Source organism: Struthio camelus, chromosome Z, assembly GCF_040807025.1.
Source record: "Struthio camelus isolate bStrCam1 chromosome Z, bStrCam1.hap1, whole genome shotgun sequence".
NCBI lineage: Eukaryota > Metazoa > Chordata > Aves > Struthioniformes > Struthionidae > Struthio > Struthio camelus.
The window spans coordinates 53,790,437-53,816,193 of record NC_090982.1 but is presented as its reverse complement, the minus strand read 5'-3'; the positions used below and the strand labels follow the sequence as shown (position 1 = coordinate 53,816,193).

General features: G+C 34.6%; 1 protein-coding gene across 16 annotated transcripts in view; it reads right to left on the bottom strand.

The window, feature by feature from the left end:
• LOC104150264 (uncharacterized protein KIAA0825) overlaps window positions 1-25,757 on the bottom strand; it is a 261,819-nt gene that overhangs the window by 47,017 nt on the left and 189,045 nt on the right. Inside the window, exon 21 of one of the 16 annotated variants that reach the window (XM_068929001.1) lies at window positions 21,590-21,730. The exons of the other annotated variants lie outside the window; for them this stretch is intronic. Within the exon in view, the coding sequence (XP_068785102.1) occupies window positions 21,712-21,730 (19 nt within the window). The 3' untranslated portion in view covers window positions 21,590-21,711. Of the gene's footprint in view, window positions 1-21,589; window positions 21,731-25,757 lie in introns of those variants that run through there. 16 annotated transcript variants of the gene reach the window in all.

Here is a 25,757-nt window from a genome sequence, read left to right as displayed (position 1 = left end):
AAAGCTGGTAGTTCTCTGCTATCTAACATGGTACCACGGTGAAAGAGCATTTCTGTATAACATTGCCTCCTTTGCCCTTATTCCCAAAGTTCTTACTCCTGATAGACTTGCTTGATCTTCAGACCTGCAGTCTTCTCCTATAGTCTGTATGTCCTAGAGTTATTTACCTTACACTGGCCTCTGATAAAGTTTTGTACCTTTCTGCTTGATACACCCTTTGGCTTCTCCAGTTTCCACATTCTTGACTTGGATTTTGCTCAAACTCTTGGCTCAGTAGGAACCTTTGGCTTCTTTGATAGATAATCATGAGATCAGAAGGGTTTCACTCAAAATTAGATTCAGCTCCCAATGTGAAATGAAGAAAAGCCCTCAAAAAATCCCTGAGGAACATACAGCAGCCAAGTAAGAAAAAGCAGAGGAAGTATACCTGTTGGTTCCTTTCTACCCCGACAAAGGCTGCAAACAGCTAAAAATTCACTGAGCTGATAAAGGCACTACATTCAATTTCCCAAATCAAACAATCAAGAATCAAGGACAGAGAAGCTTATGGAGGAGATTCACTCACATCCTTTCATGGGGAATCTGTCTATTCAAGGATATTTGCTGAATTATCATGTCTCTCACTGATAGGAGTATGAAGTTTATCACTGATAAAGAAAAATCCTGTGATTTTTATGTGGTTCAATCAGTATTTATGCTTTGGTTTCCTGTTTGTTTGGATGTTTTGTCTTTTTTTTTTTTTTTAGGGCGATTATTAATGCAGGGCAGTTTCCTGATGAAGTCTGTCACACCACTGGCATCGGTTGTACCAGCACAAGAGTGAGAAGCACAGATTTAGGAAGGAAGGCAGTGGTGAGGGCTCCTTCAGCTGGCACTGTTTGTGAAAGAAATGTCTACAGAACCGCACCTTCAGGCCTGCAACAAATCATTGTATGTGATTAGCGATATCCACAGTAAATAAATTTCACAAGTGTACTTTCAGCCCTGCTTTCTGCACTGCATCTAATTTTTAAAAGTACTAATTTATAGGGTCTATAGCCAATAGCAGCCAGGGAGACAAATCAAAGAACATCTTAACCACCCTTTCTTTGCTACCAGATAATCATTAATTCCCATAGTTTCTTTCATAGTCACAAGTAGACATGCTATTGCTAATTTTCAGCTACCTGAAAATATCTCTCCAGAGATTTTTTTTTAAGTGCTTGAGTAGTCCTTTGACAACTTGGGAAGAGGCAAATGAATACTGATGAAATTGAGAACTGGGTATTGTCCAAGGGTAAATGAGTCTGGTGGTGAAGTAAAAAATTCACAACATATTAGGGTCCCATAATGACCTAAGAACAGGCAGGGATACTGGAAACAGATTAGCCATTGACTTGTTCCTTTCACAATACAACAAGATATACTCTGTCCTTAGAGGCTGTTCACTACAAGAGAGCAGTGTTTCGAAGACAATTCAGGCTTACAACTGAACCTCTAACAGTTTAAATATATAAGACAGGTCAGGGATTAAAATAGTCGATTCTGATCCAGGCAAATACAAATATATAAGAAAACATATATTTTATAAATATAAATATACTGCATGTCTTCTAGGAACTCATTTCAGTATATTTTAATATTAATTTGCTATACCGGACATAAAATTACTGTCCTGATCAAACTACCCCCATTTTATAGTTTGCCAGGACAATCTGAGAAACCATGTCCAAATTTTGTGACAGTGAATAGCACCACTCTCTGCAAACCATAACAAATATCTTCACAAGATGATTAATATTTAAATCTATCAAATCAATTAGCCATTGACTGCTAGCAATCAGGGACAGTGAGTTTCCAGATAGTATTGACAACCACGAGGAAATCTCACACTGACATTCTGACACAGCTGCTCCTGGGAAATTACTTTACTCACTTCTGCAAAATGGTCTTCAGCCACCTAACAGTCCCTTGGCACTGCTAATCCCTATAGTCCAGAATAATCACTTGTTCTACCAGTCACTGCTATCTGAACAAGCCTAGAAACAGTGGTCCATCGAATAAATACTGCTCCTCCCTCTCTATTAGCCATGTTATGGAAACATTAAAGGTAATGGAAGCTGAAAGCCAAACCCATTTGCCTGCGTGCCTCCTAGGGCTTACCCATGACTGCTGCATAGATCAATGAGTTCTTCGTGCTGACTAGCAGCAATATGGAAAAGGCATCATCAAACTAAAAGAATGCCAGCAAAAAAAGTGAGTTTGACACCTATTCCCAGAACATCTGTAGGTTTTAGTAAGCATCTTGTAATATACCATAGAAAAGATCACAGAAAACATTGTTAAGGATGGAGTGTTGCACCATGGACTATTTGCTCATAATACAAAATGGTCAATAATAATGCAAGCATTCACCTCATGGATCCAATAATTAACAAGTGATTTCATTAGTACAGCAAACTGGAAAGGGTACACATCCCTTTGATATAGTTAAACTGCTGTATTTAAAGTGAAAAAAATAGATGAATGAGAATATGAGCTTAGTTCCATGTGGGTGGATGCACGGTGGTCTCTGATATCTCTGCAACCTTCTTGAGTAATGATCCTATGGCAAAGTTTTACACGGCTCTGAAAAACCAAAAGGAGTCAATGAAAGCTGTACAAAAATTCTGGAGTACCATATTTTCAGTGACTATTGATCTAAATTGATGGACTACAACTTTCAGTATTATTTGAAATCTTCGTATTACTGCATTGCATCTTCTATTACTGCATTGTATTTTCCGTGCATGATACATGACCAGTTTGGATGAAACAAAAATTCTGGTCATTGTATCAAATGGTCTTTTAGATAAACAGATATAGTTAATCAACCCCAAAGACAATTCAGGTTTAGAAGGAATTCAGAAGCTCCATACGCACAAAACCAAGATGCCCTTCAGTTTTCCTGGCAACAGGTAATGCTACACTGTGATCATTAGAAGCAGAGAGGTTGTGCAGTTTCCATCCTTCGAGTTTTTCAACAATGGACTAGATGAAGCCCTGAGCAACCTAGTCTGTTCTCATAATTGATCTCCAGAGGTCCCTTCCAACCAGAATTATCCTATGATCCTATGACCACTCAAACTGCATCAGCTATTATTGGTGGATTATATTATATATATTGTTTGTATTACTTATTTTTCCATGAACCTTTTATTTAGCTCATTCTTGCCTCAGTAAATACTGTGCCAAAAGGCACACTTTTCTATGCTAACATTCCCAAGCACTATTTTAATTAAGCCATATTCTGGATCCTGATTCCATGTGGTGGTTTTGGGAGATGAGGGAATCATTTATCAAATCATTTATCAAAGGTTAGGACTATGTTCTGAGATAATTGGGCTTGCTCCCTTAAAAGGAAGTTACTACACAACTAAAAATCCTTAGCAGTCTGCAAAACATATGAAGAATAAGTAATGTACTCTCCAGTTTAAATTTTCAGGCTAACAATATGTTTATCCAAGAAAGCTGTATTCAGTAGAGTGCAGTAACTAAAATTGTTTTGCTTTTTTCATGGCATGAAATATGTTTAACTACTGTTTACTGAAAATAGACAATTTCAGATAATAGATAATTCTAGAGGTGCTGCATATTTTACTGAATTCATGTGCTAGGCACCTTCTTAACTTTCCTGTTAAAATGTATAGTCAATTCATCCCCTTATCTTTTCTCTTAAAATAACGTGTACTGCTGAGGTGGATATGCAGTTTCTGCTGTAATTGTAATTTTATATTTAAACAAAATTAAAGCATCAACAAGCAGTATTCTGAGTGACTTTTAAAACAGCATGCCATTCTCAGTGTTTCAGCAATATTAGAATAAGGTTCTCAAGTTTGTAAAGGTATGCTATTTGAATATACATTTTATAACAAAATGACTAATTATGTGCGAGACTGAGTTCCAAATGTTGCAAAAATTAAAACTAAAGAGCTACTGTAATCTCACTTTCTTACTGAATTACTTTGTATAAATGAATTTTACAATATTTGGCATTTGGTTTGGAGAAAGAAAACAAAGGAGGCAGAAAAAAGCTACTTTTACAAAAGGAACATGATAATATAGACAACTGTTACATTTTCTGTGACTTTTTAATCAATAGAAGGGATGTACCTATTTCTTAAGGATAATATAATTGCTTAAATTGTCTTTTATATTTACAATCACTTAATTACTTTACTTTGCTAAAAATAAAAGTCATTAAAATCATCCTGAAGCTCGACTTAAATTTTAGAACTAACCTGCAAGTTGCAGAACCTTTAACTATGTTCCATTTAACACATTTAATAGAGGTAAAAGCTCACAAGTGATGATATAAAGGATAATTTACGCTTGCAATGCATTTTTGTCCAATTAATAGATTGCCTGTGTGTTGCATATTTTGCATGACAAAAGAGCAGAATATTAAACTGCCATTCATAATGAAAATGCACTTTGCAAATTAAAAGTGCCGAAACAGAAATTTTTCACCCTGTTTAGGAAATAAACAGTCCTTAACCAATTAAACTGCATTGTAATAATTCTATGATTTATTGCAAGTTGTTTAACTTTCAAAACTCGGCTAACCCATATTAAGGTCACAATCCATCATGTCTTGCTTGGAAAGCCAGCAAATAATGGCTGTTGTATTAGCTGCTTTTGATGATAGTATGAAAGAAGTATTAGCACTTGTCAACAAAACTGCTTACAACATAACATTAGCATGCATGGGCTGCTGTACCTATTTATTATTCTGGCAGCTTCACACATATTGTTACAAGCTTATAAAACATTTTGTCGGGTGGAAACCGAATGTACACTGTTTGGTTTTCTGATAGACTGGCAGCATAAATGTCTGGGCTGACTTAGTTTAGTTTAAGTGTAAATAGAGACACAAATTCTTCAACCTGTTCTCTTATTGATACTGAAAAGTGCTGAATTATTCAGCATCCAACTCTTCTGTTTGTGTCTATCACAGTTATCAATTACCCATCAGTCTTCTTGTCAAAACAGAATGGATTAATCTGGCTGAAAACAAGACAAATAAGTGGATACTATAACAGGGGTGCAGGGTTGCCAAACTGTCAAAGGGAAATCCAGGCAATGACATTTGCCGTCAAAAGTCGGATATCTGGCTTAAGTGAGCAAATGATTCTCTTTTACGAGCCAAGAATGCACTTAGCTTACCGTAAGTAAATTAATCTGCCTACTTTGCCTACTAATGCATTAGCAATAGCGACAAAAGGCACTGCAATTTTGTATTTATTGCTCATATGCCTTCACGATCCAATGCTTTGTCTATAAGCTGGTTCTTAAGTATAAATATACGCACAATTTCTTTTATTTTTATAAATTAGAAGAGAATTACTTGGTGAATATATGAACTTCTCTGTGCAGTTACATACGTTAGTTTGATCCATTTTATATGTCAGTTGATGAGATAGTAAAGTTTTGAGCAGCTGGATTGCAGAATCGACCCAAGTTCTGTTAAGTCCCTAACATTAAACTTTGAAATCTTGCTTGGCAAACTCTCCTTGTCCATCTACTACTGTTGCAAAAACATATATGCAAGTGATTTCATTTGTATTCTTAAGACTAAAAATCAGTAATTTGGCTCCCAATTTGGAACAGATACGTTTGGCACAAATTGAGTCATGTCTTGGATTCCTATCAGAGGTTTCTGCTTTGTTTGCTTTTTTGATTTTTTTTCCTCCTTGCAATAATACTATCAGAAACGACTCTTCTAAACTCTTTTAGCTAATCACCACTCATGCCTGGAGCCTTGCAATCATGGCATCAGACACCAAGAGCTTAGTGTAAGCCAAATTTTTCTGTTGCTTAGTGCAGTAAAAGCTTTTATATTTTATATATTTCACACTTATTTTGGAAACTTATCTACTAAACTATTTCAATTTCTACATAGAAACATATATATTTAGGTATCACACTGTGGACTTTAAAATGTAGGGAAAAAAGTTGCAAACCTTTCCTAGGAGCTAGAAAATAACATTGAGAAAGCAGATTATTTATAAAATCCTGGACAAAACTTATACTTTCTGTTAAATAGTTTGACAGACTGTCCATACATTCCTACATCAATTATTACAATTCCTTATAAGTCAAAACATGGTCAAGAGTATTACAAAGTTAATATAAAAATTTCCGTTCTTTCTTTTATTAAGTCTGCACCTAATTGCAGAAAAGAGAGAGAAATTAGCATGGGAGTTTTGCAATCATTGCCCCAACATTGCTTGGCCCACTGCTGATGTCTCTGCATTTTTAAAAACACAGTGAAACTCATTATACTTCATAAAATTTCAGTGAAGCAGAGAAATTTACCTGGCATATGTTAATCTTAATTTTTTCATTTCTCTTAAGCATGAACAGTACACAGCTGGCTCTGTTAACCACTTGATATTAAGCATCAGGATTTACTGACAGACATTTAACAGTCAAGAAGAAATTGCAGTGGATCTGCTAGTTATAAAAGTTATTCAGACTGTATAATTCAGCATCACTAGACATCTGCTCATTTCTTTGACTTTTAATAACTCTAAGACTGTACTGTCAGGATTGATAAAGAATATATATATTCTAATATTTCTTGTTCTTTTTTTCAGAGATACGCTCATTGTGATCAGTGAATTTTTTGTGAAATTAGTGTCAAGTTCATGTCTAATGTAACTCTTGATCAGTTCTATGTGAAACAGCGTAGAGAGATCTCAGAAATTTTTCAGAAAGATCTTACCAGTTCCAACCAGGGAACATAATATAAACCTACCCATGACTATTTCTTGACAGAACTGTTCTCTTTAGCAAATTAAGGACTAATTTTTCCCTACTATTGGTGAGAGCAACTACTATTATTATAAAAGATACAAAATAATTTAGACAGAAGAAATGGGTTGCCTCATGTCAAAGGTTTTAAAAACTAGTGACAGAAATCAATCATTTCAAAGGAAAGAAAATGAAAGACTGCTTCTCCACTTTGTATATGTCAGAGAATTAATGCTGATTTTGATAAGTTTCTGTCTTGATTCTGAGAAACAGTATATTTGCTTGTTTGCTTAAATGGTTATTAATTATGAATACTAGACCTATTTGAATCCTTGAAATGTACCTACTTTTTCATTGAATTTCCACTGGATTTCCAAGAAAAAGAAAATAAATGTTTTGTTATCTTCTGTCTTATGAAGAAATTGGGAGATAATAACGCTAGCATTATCAATCTACCCTAACAGCAGCTAAGATTTAACTTTCTTTATAGGTGGAATTGTACCAGTCCATATTACTTTTATTACTTCCTAAGATGGTTTCCTATGGTAAACATCCTTCAATTCCAGTCTCACTTTCTTTTTGCCCATAGAAAGGCACATATCTGACGTGTTTAATGCCTGGTCATACCAGAGAATGCTGCTCATGAAATGTTATCTATCTAGATGTGTATATCAAGAAAGGAAATGGCTACATCTGTTTAGTTTTTGTTCTGCAATTCAGAAAAATGAGTTGAACTAAAATGAAGCAATATCTGAAGCGGCAAGGCAGAACAGCAAGGCTCCTTCAGCAACAGAGACTTCTGGGTGACAAGGCCACCTCAGTGTGGTTCATGCCTGCCAATTGCCTGCACGTGGAGTCCAGGTTGGGCACGAGCAGACAGAACACCGTTGCAGAAGGCAGTGATCTGACTGAGTCTCAACTCCATAATGAAACCATGTAAGAAGTAAATATATGTCAGAGTGGTTGACGGCAAACATCAGAGTATTCTGACATCTAATAAAGCAGATTTAACTCAATGGTTTCTTACAAGGACTGTGAAAATGTAAGGTAAGTTAAAACCACGCTTCATTGCAATGTCACAATTAAAAAGAACTACCCAGAATTTAAAACAGCTAACAAGCATGCTATCAAGTAGAGTCCAAACCTGACATCATCAACTGTCCATTCAGATATTGCAAATTCATATTTTGACATTTTTAGTAAGCTTGTACGAAAATCAAGATGGGCATTAGTGCTGTTTATCATAAGATTTCAGATGAATATTCCAAGCCTGAAAGATGAAACAAAATAGAAAACTGAGGTATTCTCAAAGATACGTGCAGAACTAAAAAGTCTGGGATGTTGCTAATGAACACTTTCAAAATACCTAGACAGAAACTTTTATTATCCCTTTTTAAAACACTAAGCAAAATTCAATTCTGACAAATTATGTTATCTTTCTATAGCTTTAATTTTTAGTTAAGATCTAGGTTCCCCAGAGAATTAAATTAATTATGCATAAAGTAGTGGTGTTAGTATTAAAAAAATTCTAAAATCCTGATAGTTCCAAAACTGAAAAATATCACAGTGTATAGGCATTATACTACTGCTTACCATTTTACTATTATTACCATTGCTATTACAAACCTACCAGACTAGGAGAGTGTTGTTGCCCAAAATAACCGGTCCTTGTTAATAATCTGCTTGTTTCAATATTGTAGAATCTATCTTGCTTAAAGTTTTAGGCTGAGCAGAGTTAGTATATCATCTGGTCGGATTTTGAAAATATTTGGGGAATCAAATAGGTCAGATCAGGTCAGATAATGTTTGTTTGGTTTTTTTTCTGTGTTTTGTAGTGGTATAATGTGTTATTCTCGAGTTAATCCTACACATTAAAAAAAAAATTATCACCAAGATTAAGCAAATGGAAAAAGCATGTCATGAAATGGTGCACGTGAATGGTGCTTTATCATAATTCAATCAATGCATTTCTGCCAGACCTTCAGAGAGGTGAGTCCCTTTCTGAATTATTCATAAAGAGAGGACATTGAAGGCACCTCCTTCAGAGATCAGGGCTTATGCCCCTTTTCATCATAAAAATACTTCTCTTTCACTCTTCAGAGTTTATATAGAAAGAAAATCCTGAGAAAGGTCTAAAGAACTTTTCTCAGACCTTTGGCATGTTATAAAGGATAAAACCAAGGCCGTGGCTAAAAAACTCACATTCATAATTGCAGTAACACTGATACACACACACTGAAAATTACTTTTAAAAAATCAAACTGAATCACTAGTTTTATCCCAAGTCAAAATACTCTTTGTGCAAATATTGGTAAGCAAAATTTCTCTTTCAATTCAGAAAAAGAGTCTATTTAAAAAATATTTTTAAAATTCCCTGCTTCATAATGGAACTTTTGGATTCTTTTCATTAGGAGCCCACACCACTATTAATACTGGGGATTACACTGAGTCAGAGTCACAGGGCTCTGGAACCACATCTTAAGTCAAATTCATTCTGAAGGTCTACATTCCCCTACTCAGGCTTTTGACTTTAAATGTTTTATTTTGAGCTGTTTTCTTGGCCAAGAGTGGAAACAAATACCAGTCTATCTAATTAGCACCAACTTTTTGAGAATGAAGTGTCTGAGATAACATCATCTTTATGAATAACTTGCTTTCAGAACACACCTACGGGTATTCAGTAGTACAAGATCTGTCTACTTTTGATAACACTGTTACATTTAACTTTATGGAAACATTCCAAATTTGTCTCAGAATGTCACAAAGAGCTACTTAGAAAAATATCACTGAAATGAACAGCAAGTTGAAAATTACATTCGTTGATCAAAATGAAAAACGCTGATAACAATCATCATTAATGAGAACAGCTGACATGGAACTTCATAGTTTCTACTGAAAACATATTTTAATGGAAAACATTGTTTAAGTAAAAGTTAAGCCCTTCTCAGGAAAATTATTTCTTCATTGAAATTTCTGGCTTTTGAAGTGAAAATGGAAAAAATCTCATTTCTTTCCATTATGTTGATTAAAAACAAATGTTTCGTTTTAGGTCAGTTTAACAACAATCTAAGCTTATTTGAGCTGCTCCCACACCTTAGAAAGGCCTCTTATCTTCCGTTTTCCTAAATGGGGCAGATTTTTTTTGCTGAACATGAATCTTTGGGTTAGTCAAATAGGAGACTGAAATGTAACATTGCTAAAATGACCCAAAAGAAATATTTGCACTTAAGTCAAAATGGAATAGGAGCCATCCAAAGATCAGCTCAAAGAGAGGAGGTCTAAACTGAATTGTTCTTGAAATTTTTCTAATTTTCTAATTTTAGAAATTCTTCTAAATCTTCTATTTTTGGGGAAAAATAGTTTTATTTCTTAGTTTTCATAAAAAATTAAATGTCTAAATCTAGACTACCACAGATCAGAAAGGGTAAGTTTTGTAGAATTTTGATGTGTGAGGACAGACATGAATCGTATTTCTCAGTACCCTGATTTTGATAAATCTACACTCTGGAAACTGATTCTGACTTGACTCTTCTCCTCATTTTTGTTTTACAGTAATCTAAGATCTCATACCTTAAAATGATATTTTAATGAAAATAAAAAACAATCTATGCAAACATTATAGACTTTAAGGTTCTTCCAGATCCATACAGGTAAATGACAGGTTTTATATATTATGGTACTCATAACAGAAAACAGTGGACTATTAAATTTCTCCAAGTTTCCATAAAATAATACGAAAAATAGAAAATTCAGAATGCATCACTGAAGTCTTACAGCAGTGCATTGTTTTCTTGCCACTGCCACCACATAATTATTCTCAGTAAGCTGGCACATCAAAAGCTCAGAAAATCTTTTACTCTGTTCAAACTACTTTTTTCTCATGCTCATATGTTACAAACAAGCAGTCAGACTGAGTTTAGTAATACTACATTCATAGCTTTATACATAAACTTTAATTTAAAAAATATACTTCAGATAATTGATTATTTGATATCTAGCTTTGATCATTTTTTTCTTTATCTTAACTTGTCCTTAAAAAGGAAAAGCAAGCAAACAGCAGCAAAATCTCCTTTTTCTTTATCCAACTTAGGTTAGGTTTACGCTGAAATCAAAAGGTATGATTAACGATCACTTAGTCATATGAGAGTTAGATTTAAAGCAGATAGTATAAATATCAACAAAAGCATAGTTATACCATGCTGGAATTTAGTAAGAAATACAAAACCTTCAGGAGAATCTCAACTAGGACAGCAATCCTAATCTGTGTGCTGCTGGGACAATGTGCTATCAGTAACTAATTAAAATAGTTTAAAAATAGCTTACATGGTATGTAAAAATACTCCTATAGGAATGCTACTTTGGGATTAAAAAGGTAAATTAGTAAAATTATATGTAAGAAATATATACAATAATTTGACTAAATTGAAGGAATTATGGTTTACAATTTTGGAGAGAAGCATAAAACAGGTATCAAGGGATATGGAGATGGCACTGGACCATCAGGATAATCACCAGGGAAGACACGCAGAGTGCAAAGCTCCAGTCTGTGCCTGCAATGTGTCTTAGAAGAGATAGGAAAGAGGAGATTCTTTTGTAAATATTTCTTCAGAAACAATTGAAAAAGGAAAGCTAAATGAAAGGCACATAAAACCAAATGGAGGGTGATGTGTCAATCCCTTCCATGAAATACTTCATCTAGTCCCAACTAATTAGAGAATGGCACAAAGCTGCTTTTTATCCATCCAGTATGTGCCTATCCCTACCTATTAAAATGCATGCCTCTGAAGTAAGAAGCTTTGTATCCTTCCAAGATCTACCTTGCTTACTAAAATTATTATGATCTTCAGGCTAATTAAATGTGGCATGAAAATGTATTTTAAATCATCCATCTTTCCATTTCCCTTGTGTTTTTTTTTTTCTTTTTAATGGTGAAAATAGAAGCGCTGAGCATATTCTGTATATGTTAGTAGTTTACATATATTTCATGCCTTTGATTACATATTGTTTTCAGGTACAACACAAACCTTCTAACCTCGCATCACCCTTCTCTGAGCTCTTTCCATGCTGCCATATCCACCATGGCACATACTGTTCCAAATGAGACAGGACTTCTGGGATGGTATTTCTGTATTACTCTCTATCCTATTCTTTTTTCACACCCTAATCTTTTTTTGATAGCAACCTTATATTAACAGAAATTTTCATTCTTCTAAATCAATATTGCCAATAAAGTAAGAATTGAAGGAAGTATATGAATGCTTCACATTTTTCTCCCCCTTTATTTTGCATTTCATCTGACACAATATCTCCCATTCATTTAACTTGGTTGATGCCTTTGGTGTCCTGATTCTTTCCTGGACTTGACTAACTTGAGAAAGGCAAAACAAAAAGAAATACACCCTTAAGAACACAGCAAAACCAAAGTCAAGCTAAGCAACATCAAGTAAATTTTAAACGTGTCATCCACAAGCTAAATAGGAGGTTTATCTGAAAATATCAGCCACAGCATTTTGTAATCAAAGGATGCTCTATGTTTGTAGAGACATTACCATAGACAAGAAATGGCTATTAATTCCTGTTTAATTGTAAACTGCAATACTACGTTGTTTTTGTGACAACTGCCATGGTGCATAACTCACACATAGGCACAATAGGACTAACGCCACTCTTATGATAACATTGCTGGAACTGGACCAGGCCTGCTAACAGCACATCAACATAAGCCCCCATACAGAACTGTTAAAATAACTGACCAAATTGTAAGTTAAAAGTTAATGAACGATCCTTTTATTTACTTCTTTGCTAACTCCCTTTCTCAACATGCAATATGTTCTATTTAATGTTATATTGAAGCTTGAAACCTCATTCCACTGAAATTTAAAACATGATCAATGTCTTCTTCCTAAAGACAGTATGTATTGGTATGTATATTTTTAAAAGTAACAGGATCTAGCACTGAGCCTACTTAATCAGTTGGATACTGACACTAGGTATCTTTTAAAAACTTAATTAAAATACAATGAAAAAGGACATAGTGGGATATTTCCTACCATTATTTCACAAAGTGTAATTCAAGTTATAATCTTCCTCACTGAACTAGAATGAACAATAATGCAGAGTCTGATTCATCTCAGCTGTTTCTCTTTAAGAATTATGGAGTGTAATTGTTAAAAAAATGGAAGTTTTATTAGAGAATATACAGTTCTCTTCCTATTGTAATAATTTTCTGTAAGTGTATTCTAATACATTATGCACATTAGCATTTATTAATTAGATAATACAAAATTAAAACAAACATATAATGGCAGAAAAGGCAAGAGACCTGTTTCCTCACAATCAGTGCAAAGACAATTGTGTTTAATTGTGAATTAACTTACAGCCCATTAAATATGCAAGATCTTTCTCAACTTAAAAATAACTTTAGAAGAAAAAAACAATTTAAAACATTTTCCTTTCCATTCTTTCAGACTTTTATATTCTGACAGTTTCAATACTTTATTTATACTAACTCTCTACCCATGACTTCACAGGCCCATTTAATAACTAGAATTAACAAAATAAACATAAATCCTAACTGTCTGAGTAAATTCAAAATATTGAATGTGATACGCTGTGCAAGCTAAATGGGAGTGTATTTGCAATTTAAAATATAATTCATCATAATGAAAATGTAAAGGAGTAGTTCTGCTTTATTTGGTATGGCAGGTTAGGGATCCCTGTGAAGCTACGTTGAAGCAAAGAGTAGATTAATAATTTAATTTGGTTCAGAACTGTGCAAGTGGGGCACTGCGAGCTTTTATTCTGTAACCAGCTGCTGACCCTAATATGGATCAACCAATTAGACATCTTTATTTAATTGTTGAGTGACCCATCTAAAACTCACTAGGAATTTTCATTATAAACTAAACTCAACGGCCTAAAAGAATCCCAGTTATCCCCCTGGTGGAGATCGTTGGCTTGATAGAAGCACACAAAGGAGCTCAGCAAACGAAAAAATCGCAAGATCATTTTAGGCTGTGTTCTGTGAAAGAACATCTTAATATAATGAGCCTTTTTTCGATATCCCTTGGCGAAGCATCAGCCCTCTCAGATAACCCCACACAAAGCAAATACCATTCGTCTGAAGTTACATTTGCTCCTTGTTATCACAACTTATGCCACTTAATTCATTATTCAACGAATTCACTTTCTTGTTTATTAGATGCAAGGTAGCCGCTCATCCCTAAAGGCCATGTATGCAAAAGACTGCTTGTAATCCTGTCACTTCAAACCTCTCTAGGCTTTTACATTGCTTCAGGAATTAGGAAGGAAGAAGCAAACAATTTAGATTTATTCATGCTGATATTAAATCTGGATATGATAAAGGAAATAAGAGAAATGTTTCATAGCTAACTTAAAAACTATTGATACAGATCAACAGAATATGTTATTCCCCATGTATGTGAGAGCTAGCACATTAATTCCTGTAGTATGACAAACACCCTAGACTATATCTTATGTCTTAAGATCTGATTAGAAAACAAATACTTGTTCCTCAAATTTGTTGCTTCCACTGAAAGGTATCTCAATGTCTTTCCTTAAGTGCATTTGATATATTCAGCTTACCATCACTACCAAAATAATCTGCTCAAGAGCTGAAGGCTTGAACATATTAAAATCAGTAACCAAATGCCACACACATCAAAATCCACAATGTTTTAAAAATCCTTCATTATGCAATGGACTTAAAGATATATTGCAACTGATTTGGGTATCTCATTTAATGTGTGTTCTCCTATGTTTTAAATTTGAATTTTTCTAATAATATATTAAAGATATTTAAAAGCATTAAGAGCTTCAACTCTTTTCACACTGCAATAACAGTCATCGAGATGTTTCAATTTTACTCTCTAACCTTATGCTGTTACAATCATTAAAATGCAAATGAATTACTGAATTAAACACACTTTCAGTACACTCTTAGCACAATTAATATTGTATAAAATTATCTGCCTAATTATACACACTAACATTTATATAAGGCATTGTAAAAAGCCACAAATCAGAAACTGGATGTAAAACTGGTACGTACTGTGAAACTCCTACATGTGAAAACGCAATTGGTAGTTTACTGTTAGTACTCTACTTGACTGCAAATACGTTTCACATTCTAGTTATTAAAATGTTAAATAACTCTTCACTTACTTTTCTTAGTGTTAGTACATCAATCTCACGGGGCACAATAATGCACTATTCACAAAAGTTCATAGCAATTATTTTCTTGTTATTAATTTTAATTATTAATTTATAACCTAGCATTACATAAATAGCAAAGGCCACAAAAAACATTAAAAAAACCTTGCCAGTTATACATCACAAAAAAGGACTGAACACCTCAAAATAGAACAGCATTTTAAAGATAGTCATTAATGGCTGGAGTTGTTACACTAAAAATTGCTTTTTAAAAACGGCTTTGTATTTTACTAAGCCTGATGCAGTATGGATTATTGCTTTAAAAATATACATATGTTTCCTGGCAATCATGCTTTTATTACGTAACACATGCACTATGACTGTGACATTTCAGGAACTGATTCACCCGAATAATTAGTGTTTTACTCTAGCAATATTTAAGCACAGGATGTATGCCTTTTATTCTATTTAAACATGGCTAGTAGAGAAATCTTTTCCATAAAATATAATGCAAAAATCAATAGTTTTCTATAAGTCACATAATGTCACTAGCTAGACTATGTATGTCTTTAGGGATCTGTATTCACACTTCTATTCTGAAATAATTCTGAAAAATTAGTTAGGAATAATAATGAATGCAAACTTTTTGGTTAACATACAGAGAGTCCTAACTTTATCCTTTATTGTGCAATGTTTGCATTTTTGCACGTGGGAGATTTTAAAAGTCACCCAGTGATTTTTATAGTGCAACCGTATGCTAGATAAAGATATTTAAGCTGTCAGTATAAACTGCTTCTGTTTTCATTTTGCATTTAATTTCAATGCCAGACTCAAGGCATAAATTTTTCATCACCTGCAATGCTATGAATAAAAGATTAAAAAAAGAACTGAGAAGAAATTCTAACACATGCGGTGCATGCAGCACATTGTGCAGACACACTGTGCATAACTAGATGCTTAATTTCCATCACTTTTTCCTACGTCAGGAACACTATTATTTGGGTTCATACATCATGCAGCTAATTTCCAACATTTCAGCTCTGCAGAATTCAGATTTACCCAGCTCTGGACAAAATAATCCATTCAACAGTCTTGAAAACTGGAGCCGAAACACATATTAGTAAATTCACATAGTATTTTCTTAGCATTACACAGAATATGTCTCCTGCCATCTAATGTTGGCAAGTTAAGTACTATTAAAATATTTCAACAGCACACATTCTTACTTTACTTCCTGAACCAGCAAATGAATTAATCTCTTCCTAAGTTCAAAGAACTAAGAATCACTAAAAATTTCCAAGCTAATTTCAACTCCTCATTAAGGCTCACTTCACATTTTAAGCCGAAGGATGTGATCAATCCCAAGAGGTAAACTTATGGGCTCACTCTGACGGAATTTTTTATTTAGCACTTAAGAGTGTTTTTAGTAGCACTGTGCATCTTCATTTTTATTTCATTAACACTCAGAGGGCCTTGGATGAAATTCTGTTTCTCTCTCTCCAACAGCCTCTGCCGGAGAAAGAAATGTGCTGTGGAATACACCATTTTTAGCATTAATACTAGCCTTTTATTTATCAGAAAATATTTGAGATTCATAACCTGACTTTCACAGAACAACAAACTCTCAGGTACACCATATATTCAGTCCAGCCAAAGGTCTTTTGCACCATGTCTGGAACTATTCTGCAAGCATTAAAATATTGTTCATCTAAGAAAAAAATTACTCTATACAATACTTGACTTGAATGTAATCACTAGTCAAAAGGTGTCTTAAAAACTTTAGAGAAGAAGTTTGAAAAGTAATTGCTAATGCTTTAGCACTAAGAAGTACTGAAAGACCTGTGCTAGGCAATATAGTGCTAGTCCAGACTCCAGCCTTCACAGACTGGGGTGAGGGCTTCCAATTGAAAAGATACACTTAACGGATGATAGCTGGATTAATGTGATTTATGGCTCACAGGACTGATAGTGGGATATAAAGCATTTTACTAGTAGGTTGCTTGTTTGAATGGCAGCAAAGCTGGTGAAAGTCATCACTGCTGAAGAAGTTTTAGAAAGTGTATAATGTATAATAATGTATAATAAGTTGTTGCCATAAACCATTTTTAATGCTTTTACTAAGAATTCAAGCAGATAAAAAAGAGTAGAATGATATGAATACAGAACTACTTTCACATCCATTGAAAAGTTGTACCTTTATAATGGACTGAAGCATACAGAGGGAGTTGCATGACCTTTGCACTCATTGCACTCATTTGCACTCCCTTTGTACTTTTTCTAAGCAAACAAAATTATTTCCATCGCTTCAAGCTGGCCACACCCAAAAGCAGAATTAACGATTTATTTTTAATGTGGCAACAGCAATGGCAGTGACATGGTTATTGATAACTCATTTCACAGTTTCTGGCATCAGCTTTTCAAGGTGCTAAGAACTTCGGGCTTGATCCATCTTCGACATGTACTTAGCTTTACTTTGTGCTGCATAAGCGGGGTTCACTTTTGGGGACCTGAGCTCTCTTCTAATTAAATTTAGCAAATGACAGTCTAAGTATAGAGTGACTTTATCATACCAGTCAGCTGGCAATGGCCAAACGTGAAAACGTGGCCGCTGACACAGGAGTTTAGCTTTAGAGAGAACCACACATTTTTGCCTTTTAAGATTTAATTTGTGAGCGCTACAAGATATACAATTATGTTACAATCTCTTTTCGTAACTCTCTGGAAGTGTAGGAGTAACCTGGGCATGCTAACTATGAGCTTATACATATAGGAGCACAAATACAAAACGGCCAACAGAGAAGCGTTACACTTTTAAATGCGCTCCCTTAACAGTGCAGAATTCAAGGAATTAAGGTAACTGTGGAAACAAGTACAAGGGAATATGAGAATGTCCCCTGCAAAATGCATCAAAAATCCTCTCTAGTTCTTTCCACCAGTATTTTAAATCAATAGTGGTTTCAAAATGAATTGGCAGTTACAAGGGTAACACTTTTTTTTCCCTGTCACATCCTTAGAGAAACAACTTTAGCCTATACTTCTGGATCATAGGTTCCATCCTAAATTCACAGAAAAGATTGGAATTCAGAAATGGGAGGGGGAAAGGAAGGTATTTTAACAGGCTTATGAAGAGGGTTGTGAGCACTTGAAGAAAATATACCACTAGTCTCAAGCCACTTTCTGTTTCTAATCATTTCTTCATTACCGAGACTTTTTTTCCCCAAAATGAGAAAGTGTGTTGTGACTTTTACAACTGTATCTATGGATGAAGTCACCAAGATAATACCGTACATGCATTTGACTCCTTTGAACTGATTGAATAGCCAACTGAAAATATATAGACAAGATGCTCCTCCTTTGGGTTCAACTACCAACACCATATTCAGCATATGAAACTCACTCAGTTTAAAACAAAAGGTAATAAAGCATTGATGATTTTCCACCATGCGCTGTGTGCAGTTAGTCTTCTCTTGCTAAGGACGTTGAGGAAATGAGGCCACGGTACACGTTCCCTCGTTGACTGCTATGCTGCACATCACACATTTTTAAATTGCTCTCAACGTTCTTCCTCTTTTAAATAGATTATTTTCAGTGTTACTAACAATTTACACATATGAACTAACGATAAGCGCTCTTCTCCTTTTACAGGAGCGATGCATAAGTTTACTTCATTCTCTTGTTTACCCGGGGAAGTTATTTCAATGTTGCTCAAACAACTTTCAGTTTTGAATTTCCTAAATATAAAATCGGAAAACTTGGAAATTTTAGCCCTCTTCTGAGTAGTGCTGAATCTGAGTTCATTTAGATTAAAATATTTAGATTAAACAGATTTATCTGTTTTTAACTTCAGACTGATACAGAATATCTGTTTGAACAGATTACATATTATTATTTAATTACAGCATAAGCACTTAATTCTAGAACTCCACAATATAATAAATCTGTGAAAAGTGTTTTACTGTATTTATTAGCTAGTCACTCATTTACTGTAGAGATCTACTTTAAAGTTTCTAGGCTAAATAGGATGAATTTAGGAGCTAAATTGTTTTCTCATTATGAAGCAGAACCACAGAACTTGGTGGCAGAGGTGGAGTACTGTCATTTGAAATGAGCTCCTTCAGCGTGCTCACTGAGTTTACAGTGCTCTTCAGTAGTTTCCACTTAGCCTTAGCTCAAGTTCACATGACTTTTAAGCTTTGAGCCCACTAGTATATTATAGCAAAACAATTCCACTTATAAAGCTCCACCCTATCTCACTGCTAAGTAGTACTTAAAATCACTATACAATGATAATTCTAATATGTTTTCACAGATAATTAGTACTAATTTAAATTGATAATATAAAAATGCAACATAAAGGGCTAAGAAGTTGATAAAAATCATTTTTTAGTATTCTAAGTTCGCTTGCCTACCTACAACTCAAAGATTTTCTTTCTTTCATAATACACTATAATATGGTTACCAGTGCATTGAAATTCATCTTGTTAGAATGGTAGTAATATATCCCACCAGGACTACTGTTCCTAGTAGCAATTTAAAATAATTATTGTGAGACTTGATGCTAGACATCAGGTTTGCAATAGAATTACAATGAGGGAAGTGTATTAGAGACAAAACATTGCTGGAAGAAAACTTCATAATGGCGCAATTTGGAACTAAGCCTCAATTTTACAGTAATAGATTCTCTTTATGATGGCACAAAGGAGTAAATGCACTTAGCAAATTTAAATCTATTATTAATCACACTTTGTGGATTGCAGTGCAGAAAGGAGAAAAGAAATTAGCTTTTTAAGTATGTTTCTTATATAAAACAAGTTCTACTATGAAGAACATTTTACAAAAATCTCCTTGTTATAGCTCAGAAATACAGCAAGTCGTCACACTGGAGAGAGTTAGAGAGGCTCAAAATCTTTCTAAAATAGTTTTAGAAGTCTTCATTTTCAGATTAGAAGTTACTCAAGTCAGTACTCTACATCATCAAAATACTTTCACTTCTAGAAACAAAATATCCAGCAAGAAAGACAAAATAAATTTGCATTCAGCCATGCTTGCTTACGCTAATCACTCTCCTTGAATGGAGGGAGGTATTTGTACTATCCTTGCTTCAATTATACCATAATTATATCAAAGCAAAGTCTCCACATTTAAAAATATATAGAGTAGTTCATACATTTACAGACCTTTAGGTGTTCTCAAAAGATATTTATGAGAAAATAATTGAAAGAATGGAAGATTGGAAATCCAATATGGATTTTAGCAAGTTGTCACACAGCAGTGGAAAACAATAACATTCCTTATGCCATCACTGCGAAAAATTTTAGTTTTTATAACCTACATTGTATTTTTACTTCTGCCTTAAAAAATGACATATACATTTGGTGTATCTTTTATTTCATGAATCACATTTTTTAATAAAAATTGATATATCGATATATTAAAATGGCAGATATAGGTTTTTTGCTATCACTCATCCTTTAAGTAAACATAAGTCTGGCATAAACAGTTCAGACGAAAATAAAACTACTAATTCAGGCATATAAGCAATACGATACAGATATCTACCAAAACAGCAGCATATGAAAGCTAATAGTCATTTTCAAAGGCTATATTAAACAACACATTTAGAGCTAATTGGACACTTCTTTTATAGTTAATAAATTCACATATACTAGCTTTAAGAAGGAGTTTAAGTTTATATCCAGCTACATTTTAACCTGACCATCTAAACTGCTTTCAAAATTATTGTCGGGTAGAGTATCTTTGGATTTTTAACTATTCCAATTCCACTGATTCCCAAACCACTGCCAGACAGTAAACGTATGCCCACACTACCGTCTGCATATAATAGAAAGATTCCAAAGCTATTTTTAGATGAACTAACTTGTATAGCAGAAGCACTCTACTCTCAGCAGCACAAGCTTCATGTGGGCTAATTTACTCTGCCTCAGCAAGGAAAATTAGCCTGCAGGGAGCTCCAGACTGCTTAAGTTAGATGGTTTCTGGTACCTGAGGTACCTCATTTAAAATATCCCTATACTATTTTTTCAGCAGAAAGACACTCAGCCAGTCTATCAGATAAAATCAAGAAATGGTGCTATGTCAACGGCTTAACATGAATGAACACATCATACCCCATACCTCCTCTATCGTTTTCCCAGGGAAGCTGCACACTCATTGAATGAGGGGATCATAATAAGGCCTGCAGAATGTTATATGCGATAACATTATGAACCAAAAGTTCAATTAGGCAAAACGGCTTTTTAAAAGAGTGAAGCTGAAGAGATGGCAGGCAAGTCCATTCTTCCACTTCCATTTGCAAAAGGAGACGTCACTAAAGGAAAACAGGGAACAGATGAAACTACTTGATCTTTACCCATCACCTAGAAGAGGTGATATAGCATTACCTGCTTTAATGATTACACATCAAGTGTTGAGATAGCTCATCCTACCAGAATCAAGAAAAATCTTCATTTTCATTTTTTCAAAAGTAAAATTTTAAACCTACAGAAAAAAGCTTGAAAACGTGATTCATGCTCATCTGAAGAAACAAAAACCATCACACAAATAAAAGGAGACACAATTTCATAAGTTAACATTATCTTTAGATAAAGTCATGCCTTTGCAGAGTCTGACTCAAACCATGAATGCTTGTGATTGTCACAGTTTTTCAGAGCCATACTTCATTTAAAACAGACTATGCAGTCAAAAATCTTTGGGGATATTAGACATTCCACTCTTCACTGTCTTTTCCTTCTTAAGCCAGTGTGTCTATGTCACATGATCATTCCTTTAACAAAAAAAAAAATGCAATTCATTAAATATCTGGCACTCAGCACTCCTAAAGGAACAATTTCTTAAAACCTCACAAATGGTTAGAGCCACATATACTAATGCCTCATGATGATGACATGGTATATATCTGATACAACTTGCTGAAAAAGACTGTTAGCGCTGTGCATGCCAATAAGAAGGAATTCTATGTTTCTATTATCCAGATTTCCAACAGGAATTCTGCTATAAACCTATTATCTTTGCCCAGTCCATATACACTCATTAGTACAGTTCACAGCATGCATAATAATAATACAGCTATAATATTTTAAAGCCATGCCTTATGGTTACTAGATCAGAGTATAAGAAGGTCTGCAGTCTTGCAATAGTCTTCATATCATTAAAAAGTCCAACCCCAAAGCAGCCATAAAAAAATACAGACTTGACCACAGCTGGCAGGATGTTTTAAAGTCAGCCTGCAGTCAAGGATTACACCCATGCTGTGTGTCACACTGACTCCACGAAGCATCTCTTCATCAAAGACATCAAAGAACGGCATTTCTCACAGACTCTCATTCTTTTCCTCTCTGAAATATTCAGCCTAATGATCATAGGTCACCACACTAAAATACTTACTAAAGAGAAAACAAAAGCCTGTCAGGTTGTCAGGATAATTTATGAATCACATAGTGTTGTGCTAAAGAATAGGAAAAATAAAAAATAAATATATTGTAGTGACTGTTCTCAAGATTGATGAAAACAATTCTGATTTTATGCAACTTTAAAGCCCAATATCACAATCTAAATAATACAGCAGAAAAATGTTCCCATAGTGTTCACCTGACAAAATCTATTAAAACAAGAGCATATCTTTAGAAGAGCCTCTTACACCAATTCAAGACTACCAGTGTAATCATATACCTTTAGGAGGCTGCCCTGAAATTTTTTTTTTGTCTTTTGAGAATTTATTGTCTTCAAAACATGTAAATTAGAATTACTTCTATTTATACAGTAACTATTCCGGGACAGGGGTAGTGTGCTCTGACTACAGCCTCTAGACTAGGCCACCCACAATGCGTAAAAGGAAAAGTATAAGTTAAATCTGGCTAAATAATTTATATAGGTTTAGCATATGTTGGTTCCACTTGAAATCTCCAACACCGGTTCAATGACAGCACAAATTTCTTTTCCATAATTAAATAATCTTGGGGCAAGTCCAAATTATGTGAAGCAGAGAACCCCACAGAGCAATTTCTGCAGCAAATGTCAGAGGTATTAGACTCTATATCACTTAGACAAAGGGGTATAATATAGGCAGATTATTAATTTCTAATTGGACTAAGGGCAGGACATTTTTTTTGTCTCATATTACCATAGTTTCCAATTTTCAATGTAAAAGTGCATGTGTGTATTTCCCACAGCAGCATGAACCAGGACATAAGAGAGGATAGGGATCTCCATCACCCTGAGTAATGCTCCCATGCTTGTTAAAGTTGTAAGTGTCTAAAACAGATTCTGAAATGAATTCGGCTTTCAGATGAAATAGAGTATAAAGCTCGTTTAAACAAACTTTATATTTGCAAGCTTGCAACGAGGGAAGATGAGGGATTAGTTTTGCCCCTAAACGAATACAAGTGAATAAGTCACTCCACAGAGAATTACTGGCTACCTACTCAATATTACCAGATGATCTCACTTCTGAAGTTCAAAAAGAAGGTAGATGGAAAAATAAGTCCTTCCAAAACTATGCAGGCCTATGATAGAGTAACAGTTGTAAATTCAGTTTATTTTGCCACCCTAAACACACAAACAAAAAGGCATAGGATGACCCTCACTGGCAATCAGTTTAAAATTGTAGAAGGAAAAACAGTGACTAGTTAACCAGGAAGCTCAATGTCATAAGATAACTGAGACTAATAAATTGGCAAAATTTTAAAACAATAGACATTACATGGACATAGTTGAAAGAGAAATATATAAAATAAATATACTAGACAGCACTACTGTGCTTCAGAGTTTAAATGAGTCATTATACACACAGAAACAAGCTTCCCCTAAAATCAGGCTTTCCCTCAATGTTTCACTTCCTATGAGGCAACAGAACAAGCGGTGCTGGCTTTTGCTGAATACAGGTTCTTTGCCAAGGTGACTCACTAGCCTCTTCCCTTACAACAGTTCCAAAATAATTCTGAGATATTCCTGTCGGGTGTTCTTGCATCTCTTAAACAATGATTGACATCTATTCAGCCCTAAATATATTATCCTCCTAGTCTGATCTTCAGCACTGCGATCTGCTTATTCTTTTCCAGTGTCTTTTGTACCTGTGCTACCGTGACTTTCCTCTCCCAGGCTGTTCTCCTATTGAATGCTCTTCTCCTGTACCTTCTTTAATAACTCTGTAAAAGGTCTTGTCTCTTCACATCTTTCCCTTCTTTCTTTTATAGTCAAACCTCTAATTTAGAATTTATTACTCTTACTATCATTCCTCTGCTCCTCCTATCATTGCTAGCACTCAATTTTGACTCTGAAAAACTTGTCAATCTTCCTTTCTCTTGTGTCTTCTCTCCAATTGTCCCTTCACTATCTGCTCCTAAATGTCATGCTATTATCTTGGAATTTAGGTTAAAAATCTTTCTATTCCCTAATGCTTTTATTAAGAAATCTCTCTCTCCATTTTCAAATCCACAGTTCTGTCAGTGGGGTAACTATCCAGCTTCACTACCCTAGCATCTTCTAAATAATTCTTGGTCTTTTGCTTTTTCTTCATCCAGACTCTTACCTAATCCTGATATACCTCATTATTATCTTCACCAAATCTTTCTTTTGCACATCCACTACTTGCTTCCAGCTACCTTTCCAGTCTTCTATTCACTTGCTATTAAAACGCATATCAATAGCATGATCCTACATAGTGAATCATTTTCATCTGTTACTCCACAGTTGACTGGCCTAACCCCTTTCTTACCACGTGGGTATTGCAAGGCCTTTGAAAGATTTTTTTTTTTAATGCCTTCTAATAATAATTTGTAGTACATTTTCTGAATTTGACTGTCAGCTCCAGGGAGCTGACAGGGGACAGTCCTTTCGGAATCATTGTTCATCCTGGTTGGTAAACTGCCATGATTATGTGTGTTACTCTATGAAATAAGCAGTATGATAGAAATAAGAGCAGCAAAAGAAGTCAAACTTCAGGGGATTAAAACTGAGAAGAGGAAAGAGATGTTACAGAGGATAATGCCAAAGAATACATTTAATTTTTTGGTACTGTAGTTGTACAGTTTCAGAAAGATGCTAAGAATTCAGGTTAGTTGGGATATTGGCTCAGTCTGTTTCCAGAAACTGACTGCATTTGATCTTAACTCTAGCTGTCTGAAGAAATACAGCTTCTATAATGACTGAAATTCAAAACCTAAATCGTAAAAATGTAGGACTGGAACTACGTTACAACTGCCTGATCAGAATTGGTGACCTGATTGACTGCCTAGGATATGCTGAGGGAGAGTCAAGAGCAAGAATGCAACAGTAATGGGAAACTTATACCCTGTGAGTTGGAGAAATATCACATTGTGACCTGATGATAAGACTAAATTTGTGGACATGGTCAGCAATTGATTGATGGAGCAGTCTGCTTAGAAGCCTGTGAGAGAAGAAACCTTTGACTTGATTTCAAGAAGAACACCAGACCTGATTTGAAACGTTATTGTCAAAAATCCACTTTATAACAGCAACTGTAATGCACTTAAGTTCAACATTCCTGCAGAAGTGACAAACCACCAAAATACTGTGCAACTGTGCTTCACTTCAAAAAGCTGCATTCAACTTCAGCACTATCATTCTGCTACATACAACGCAAGAAAAGCTTTATATACCAAGGAGAGGCAGTTCAGATTTAAATTCTTGTAGGCAGTGTAAAGACAAGGAATACTATGTTGGAAGCAGAAAGCAAATGGTCACTTCAAGGAACAGAAAGGGCAAAAAGAATTTAACATAATTAGACAGCAGGGAAAAGGAGGTTATTAAAAGCATGAAGGTATTATTCAGAA